This window comes from Carex rostrata, chromosome 3 (genome assembly GCF_964058835.1).
Source record: "Carex rostrata chromosome 3, lpCarRost1.2, whole genome shotgun sequence".
In the NCBI taxonomy this organism is placed as follows: Eukaryota; Viridiplantae; Streptophyta; class Magnoliopsida; order Poales; family Cyperaceae; genus Carex; species Carex rostrata.
This window is the reverse complement of record NC_135920.1, coordinates 4,730,949-4,739,101: the sequence shown is the minus strand read 5'-3', so window position 1 is coordinate 4,739,101 and position 8,153 is coordinate 4,730,949. Positions and strand designations below refer to the sequence as shown.

Below are 8,153 nucleotides of genomic sequence, written 5' to 3'. Positions count from 1 at the left end.
AGATATATATTGCTTTCAATCTCACCAACAATGAGATACTAGAATTCAATGTAATAATCACACTCTACTTTTAGCTTTAGCAATTCCACACTCAATTCATGCACAAAGCATCAAAGGTGTGCCACAAAAAAAAATTAATATATAAAAAAAACGAGATAATTTTCAAAGCAATGCTTATGGTAGATGATGCAGACAATGATTACGAAAAAGCACAAGGAAAATTGCACATGTTTGTCAACTTACTTCATTCCGCACAAATAATTTTCATTATCCCCCAATTTTGATCAACTACTCTAGATGGGGGGTTTGCATAAAATTAATATAACCCTGTACTAGCTTACCATAGAAATGAATATTATAAGACATTAGTTACATATCAAGCGGCCTACTTGATTGGGGGTTTTGCCTAAGAGTTTCTATTTTTTGAATGAAAATACAGGCCAAAATTAAGAGTAAATTAAATTATACATGTTGAGGAAGGAATACCGGACTTGAAAATCCATTTGCCACCTTTTGTGCTTTTCTCTTTGAATTCGTCAGACTACATTGCGGGCATATATACTCCAGTCCGTCAGTTTTAGCATAATCCTAAATTTGATAGAGTAGTTTAACATCATATATCCCCACATAGTAAACACACTCAACTCTTGTATAACAAACAAAAAAAAAAAAAAAAAAACAACAACAAGTGCAATAAAAGAGAATACAGAAATGACATATGTTATAAGTTGATACTAACCTTAAATGCACCGAGACCTTGCCGCCGGTCACAACCAAAGTGGGCCCATTCGCCACACAAGCCGCAATTTACCCAATCTCCAGGTGCACTACTGTAGAATGCAAGAAAGACAGTGTTAATATAACAGCCTTATATTTAATAGGCATTTATTGTAACAAATAAGAGAAGAAATAACCTATGACAAAGGAGACAACACTCCCCATCCACGTCATCATGTGCCATCTCATATTCCAATAGGTATGTCTGGTAGTGTCTCTTAAGTGTATTTCCTACCCCCTAAAATAGTTGACAAAAAGTTTGAAATGTACAACCAATCAAATTAGTGCTCTATGAAAACATATGCCAATAGTAAATGTCAGATTATATGTATATTCTAAATTCTACAAAAGATTAAATTAAAAAGGGTATTACCGTCATTTTATTAGAGGCTGTATGATTTCGCATCTTGGAAAACACCTGACCTTTCCAATTTATTCCATTCCCCACAAAAAACCCTCCTCTGGAAACAACCTAAAAAAGATACTTATCCATATTTAATCAAGTCCTACCTTGTCATTCAAACTGCCATAAATGTGGCATTAAATTAAGCTTACAAAAAATAATGAAAAGAATAAAACCTCTTTGTACAAATTGAAGAGGTCGAGACGCTTTGCATTGAGTATAACATCAGGGAACTCTGACACACCTCCCTGTGGGACCAGCCGGCTATGTCCCCTTAGAACAAGAAAATCCATCACATCCTTCAAAAATTCCTCCTAAAGCACACAAATACAGCAGAAAACATAATTTAGAAGAGGACCTTTATTTCAAATGATTATTCTGAAGTATATTTTTCTTTTAATTTTTGTGACTTGCTTATAAACTACTCCCATCATTCCAAGTACAAAATCTAAGCAAAGAAAAGTGCATGAACCAAATTTAGAAATATTAAAAGCATGAGTTGATCAGAAAAAAAAAAAAAACACCTCTGAACAAGCTCTGATAGGGCTCCTCTCACATTGGTGCTTCTTAACTGGCATCGAGTTCAAAGATGTAATATCCCTTGCATGCAAAGAGGTGGAAGCTGGTTTTCTTGGACGCACCGGGTTGATATGGACAGGCTCATGGTTCACAGGACCCGGATTAGCCACCTCAGTGTGGGTTGAAGCTAAATCATGAAGCATCTCTGTCTCACGAACTCCAACAAACGGCACCATCCTCTGTTTTCGTGAGTGTGGGATTGGTCTTAGCGAGCTGAATTTCAACCGCTTATAAGGAGGACTGGCCTCAGAGTCAAGGCCAGGCTGGGCACGTTTTCTGACGAGTGGGGCTGACAAGGTAGGAGGAGTGGAGATAAAGGTGTTTTCACCTTGGCCTTTTGTTTTGTTCTGTCTACAAAAGAAGAGGAGTCGATCAGAGTCTTGCTTTTCAAATGCTGCGACTGAGATGCCTTGAATGGAAGCTATGCCAAGTGCAACCAAGGTATGGTGTGTTGGCTCATGTGCCAAATGGCGTAATATCTGTAAATTACAGAAGCAGAATTTATATCAAAAAGGGGTGCTATCAAGAGACATGAGTGAGCAAACTAAGAAAAAGAAACGCATAGACCAATAAATAATTCGATAACAGTATACCCATAGCAAAACCAACTGCCTCATTAGACATACGAAGTACATCAAAAGCCCAATGCGCAATCTCAAACTTTCCCTGTACAAAACATTCGGTATGGAACTTCATTGGCCTTTTAATGAATAGATTAGGTGTCTTCAACATTCTGTTTTCCAAGTAAAGTCAGGCACTGATATTTAGTTTCACCTACCAAACCAACAAACAAACAAACATCAAAGTGATAGAGATGTATACCTGAACAGCCCAAGAGGGAACCTTCATCCAGACTTGAAAAGTGGAGGCTCCGCAAGCAACTGAAGTGGATCTGATCGGCTCTGACGAACTAAGTTTGGCCTCGTCATGACCTGTCATGGTATGTACTAGTTGGCTCTTCTCTATTAATTCATCTTTGATATGGCTTTCTAGCAGCTGGTCGTCAAAGCAAGTGTGGGGGCCACCAGAAACTAGTATAGAGATGTGGGCTGAGCTAGAAGTAGTCAAATCACACCTCATAGTCACCACACCACGTGACAAGGCACCCTCTTCGAGGGGAGGTGGTGCCGCACTGTCAGAAAAATCTCATGTTAATTAACATGCAATAAAAATATTACAGAATAATAAAAATATCAGAGTAATGTAATGCACCTCACTCGGTTCTGAAGCTTACTACCACGAATCTGAAATCAAAGCAAGCAAACCCATTAGCAGTATAATACTATCAACAAGCAAAAAGGGACAAAAAAGAAAGAAAAATATACTCACTTCAATGTTCACCAGAGCATTAAGGCCATCTTCCAATGAGCCCAATAGGCAAGCGTCCTAAAATTAAATTCAGATAATTTTGTATATTAGCATTTAAAATTGCATATATTATGAACAAAGAAACAATATTCTGAGGCCTAGCATGGGTGGTAATGGTTCCAGCTTCTCTACAGAAAGCTGTAGGTACAATTCGCCCAGAAGGCATCTAAAAAGACATGGATACTGGAATTAACAGGGTCCTCTCCAAAAATAGAAACGTACACTCTAACAGTCATCTTATCCAACATTAATTTAAACTAAAAGTGAGTTCTGCAGTTGACACAAGTTCATTGTTAAAAAAAAAGGTGCCATCTTAAATATATTATTACTTACCAAGGTGCAAGGAAGACCGCAAATGAGGAATCTCACATCAACATTATCATTATACACCTTTATGGCAGGAAAAGCATCAGGAGTTTCCATATCCTCTTTTTCATCAGTGGCAACTTCTTTTGGAATATTAATCTTGGGGGCATCCCCCGACAAGCGAGGCCCGAGCTTGCCGCTAGCTTTTTGTTGGGCATTAAATGGCAGTACATAATTGTTTCTCACACAAAACAACCGAAATGATGCATGTGCAAGTTGGAAAGCATCCCACGTATGACTAATTGAACTACAGGAAAAGAATTGATATATAAAAGAAATCAGGGGACGGTATAATTGAAATTTATTTACTGTTTATCCTTATAAAACTTTACAGTGCAAAAGAGAATACAAAAGTAGCTCGTGGTTTTAATTACCCCTCCTTTCTTGGGGTTTGGTTACTTTTCAGTATTACAGAAATCTGGTCCCTACAGATCTGCACCATCCATTTCAGATAAAAATTGTCCAAATCAAGTGTGAACTTCTACCACTGAAATTGGTCAGAAAAGACAGGTACGGACATTTTTTACAGTACATTTTTATCTGGATCATTCAATCAATGAACAACCCAGATCTAGCAGGGACCGTCCAATGTCATCCATTCAATTGCACATATTATAAACAGAGAAAACCAAGAGCAGGTATGGTATTGAATCAGTTTCTTAAAGAAGAGGGATTACATATAAGTGGTACTCGTGATTTTGTTCTGGAATATAAGACCTTTCTTGTTTTCTAGGCATTGGAACATTCTGATCTTTGTGATCTCTTATGAGTAAAAACAGAAAATAGTCAAGACTCTCTCTCTCTAGAAAAAATGTAGGGTGGGTGCATGTGTTATCTTACCTTTGTACTACAGAGAACAAGGCTTGTCGAAACTGAGAAGCGGAGTAGAAGGAAAACGGATTCTTCCAATATATAACATACGGCACCCCCTATTAAGACACAAACAAGTCAATAAAGAGAAACAAATAAGCAAGCAAACAAACAAATTAAAATATAAATAAAGGGTAAAAATTATCAGAAGATTCAGAACAGCCAAGTCTGGACTAAGCCAAAATTGATTTACATACCCAATAACAAATCCTAATCCACCAAATACCAAAAAAAAAAAAAAAACCATCAATTTACTAACAGATAAACAATTCCCAAGTATTTATTCACCTTGGTACGGAGAGCCTGTGCTATTCTGTCGCCACTTGGTACCTCCAAATAAACCTGCAACAAATTTCACATGAACTTCAACAAATACCCAAACACAACAAAATAAACATCTTAATTCATATTTTGGCATTTTTAATCAAAAAGGAGGATTCTGGGAACCGAAAGTAACACTTACAATTGTTGGTAACGAGGGGCCAATGAGGGAACTAAGCATTTGAGGCTCTGACAGATCAACAGAGCCCCATATCAGCGGCCCAATTTCTTCTTCAGCCTCAGATTGCTGCCCTCTAAAGTATAATAAACTCGGGGTAATCATCTTTTGAGCCTCTCTGAACTTATCCAATGTTGGGTTTACAAGAACATTAACCTAATTGAAGAAAAAAGATCAAATTTTGAGAAAATTGTCACCCCTATGATCAAAATATCGGATATGCCCCAAGGTTTCATCATATGTTTGGTTTCCACTGTTACCGTCATAGTGGAGCTTCAGGTCTAATGTAAATAAGGGTACAAATGAAAAAAATAACAAGAAAAATTGAAGTACAGGCGTACAGCTATTAACTTATGGGTGGTGATTTACCAGTACCAAGCTGATCTCTACTTCAGAACACTTATACAGAATGGAAAAACGAAAGAAAAAAAAAAAAAAATCAACCTCAAGGCGGCCCGTGGAGGTGAGCTCTGGCAAAGGAAAACCGTTGCATTTCTTCAGGCTTTTCGTTTGTGTATTATTGTCCGAAAATTCGCCGCATAAAACAGCAAGGAGTTTACAATTCGGTCGCTGAGCTTGAGACATCGTCGCGTCCCCAAATCTCAAGTTTCCAAATCTAAATTCGTCCAATAGAACTGGAAACCTAAATCTCCGCACAAGTTCAGCTCTTCAATCGGCTGAATTCTATAAATTTGCAGCAAATCATACCACCCACAGAAGAAAAGAGAGTAATCTCACAAAATCAAACGGAGTCGACAAGATCTTTACCCACGCAGGTGAGAAATCAACGAAGCAACACCTCAATAAGAGAAATTTCTGAAAAGAAACAAAATTGGAAGAGCGAGAAAAGGAGGTTCGAGTCAATCAACGGAAGAGCTGTAAATCAAACCCTAATATCTCATCCCTTGTCGAACGAGGTTTCATAGTAACAACTCGTTTCTTTATTAGGCTTAATTAATTAATGCTTCGGAAAAAAATAGGACCCAATAAACCCGAACAGGTTTCCTTTTTTACTTTTGTTTTTATTTTTGTTTTTATTCTTTTCCTTCTCACGGATTTGGCTGTTAGATGTGGGTTTCTCCGCTTTATTTTTTCTTTCTTTTTCTTTTCTTTTTCTCGGGTTGCTCGATTCTATCCATGGACCGTGGGACAGTAGATAGAATTTTTTGGCGCCGCATGAAAGCAAAGCCTTCGATAATTAAAAAATCATCACAAAAAATTATTCTCTCCCTTTTTTCTTCTCGATTATAATTATTCCCTCTTGTTCTGTTCATGGGATGAAAGCATGCCAAGAGCGCAGAAAAAAATTATCTGCGCCTGGAGTATGATTTATCCTGTCCCGGTAATTTATTCCTCGCTTCTTCAATTGGTGGAACACCGTGCACCATCATGCGCCAGTTGCAGATTAAGCATGTTTTAAAGATCGCTGACTTTTCATTGGTTCGTACTATTATTGTTTTTTTTAAGATAAATTGCAAATTTTGCTGATTTTCAAAATGCAACTTAGATATTTGGTACTGAAAATAATGTCATCAAGTTCTTAGTTCTTACTCGATTATCCCTCGAATATATAACATCTTTTAAAAAATAACTACTTATAAGCAATTAAATAACCTCTTGTAAGAACAATTAAAAAAAAAACTTTTTTAAGAAAGCCGGCAAGATCTCGCTTAACAATCGCAAAACACATCAATAAATCATTGCAAATATTGAACACTGTATAAATTACTTGGCTAAAAAAATGTCCTAGCTCGTGATTCAATTAAGTTTGATTCAATTTTTCTTTGCAATTAACTTGTTCGATTAAAGTTCATTCTGAAACAAATCAAACCAGTTCTATTTGAAATTGGTTCGAACTTGAACTCGAACTGGGCTTGTTTCAGTTCAAAATTGGTCTGGCTTGGCCTAAAACCTCCAACCCTTCTGATTCTCCTCCGATTCGTATTAAATTAAACTATTAAAGAACCAAATCGAACTAGTTTAAATCGCACCGGATTGAACTCGAACTCTTCTTTTCACTTTGAAACCATGCTTCAAATCAAACCAACTCAATTCGAAATTGGTTCGAACTCGAACTGAGTTAAGTTCAATTTAGATCGATTCGTTTGCGGCCTTTAAAACTACCCATAAAATTCGAAAGAAAGAAAAACCCTCTCAAAAATGGGGATGAGAGTATTTGTTTTAAGAATTCCAAATTGCATATTCTTTGAACCTCAATTAAGGATATGGTCAACTTTTCTTATACACTACCATCAGATAAATAACAAGAAGTGAAATCTATTTTCAAATCTGTAACAAAAGTTCTTTAAAACAACAATTTTACTGATTATCTTCTTGCATGGTAACATATTGGATAGGTAATCCTTTAAAGAAGTTTAAGACATCCACATTGCTATGGTTGTCTGAGGAGCTGGATGAGATCCTATTGCAGATATTACCACCTGAGGAGGATTATCACATGGTGTTATACACTGGTACATGCGGTGGAGAGCCGGATCCTCTTGGCAATCGAGGTCAATCAGAATAAGGTGACACTGTCACAATTTGATAGGATCATAGGAACAAATCTAGTAGTAGTCTTTATTAGTAGTTATTATATTAGAATGTATGACTTTTGTATTAAACATGTATTATTAGTGGACATGTGTGCTATCCTTTTGTTTTTGAGATAGTTTCTCAGACTTTTAATGTTGTTGTAAGAACTGGTTTCATATTAATGAAACGGACTTTTTAAATCTTTTATTTAAAAAAAAATTGCACATTTTTTAGGTTATATTACCTATTTTATTGCCATGAAGATGAAAGAAATTATGACCTCAACAATTTTAAGCATTAGCCTTGATTTTGTAACTTAGCTACTAACAAAGAGTATAAATATATAGTAGAAAAAACAGAAAGATGATTGATTTTCATCCCACTTTCAAAATTTGTGTAATTGTTTATTTTTAGTAAAAACGTTTGGGGTAATATTTTAAACAGATGATTACTTTTTAGCTCAGTTCTTATATGAAGCACATATATGTCTTGATCTGCTAACGGCTATTATTAAAAAATACAATTTAATATTGAATATTAGTCATCCAATCAAATAATTTGTCCTTTTGTAATTATAGGCATCTTTTTCATTTTTTTTGCATATAAAAGTCTAAATTTAATTAGACATGTACTCGCCATATGCAAAGGAAAGCGCTAAACTAAGTACATCTTTTGTAATTTTGAGAGCTGAGAGAATATTTTTCTCTTCAATACCCAATTTACCCTTACTTTTTAATACTGACATCTTTTTAATTC

General features: G+C 35.9%; 1 protein-coding gene across 1 annotated transcript; it reads right to left on the bottom strand.

Annotated features, from left to right (window-relative positions):
• Positions 1–221: 221 nt before the first annotated feature.
• LOC144551038 (AT-rich interactive domain-containing protein 4-like) lies at positions 222–6,119 on the bottom strand. Its single transcript, XM_078298834.1, has 14 exons — positions 5,307–6,119; positions 4,827–5,018; positions 4,652–4,705; positions 4,334–4,422; positions 3,461–3,740; positions 3,089–3,145; positions 2,972–3,003; positions 2,582–2,891; positions 1,705–2,238; positions 1,357–1,494; positions 1,151–1,249; positions 915–1,015; positions 740–830; positions 222–588 (listed from the first exon to the last, which is right to left on the bottom strand). The coding sequence occupies exons 1-14, from the start codon at positions 5,445–5,447 to the stop codon at positions 463–465; spliced, it is 2,244 nt and encodes a 747-aa protein (XP_078154960.1). The 5' UTR covers positions 5,448–6,119; the 3' UTR covers positions 222–462.
• Between the last annotated feature and the right edge of the window lie 2,034 nt (positions 6,120–8,153).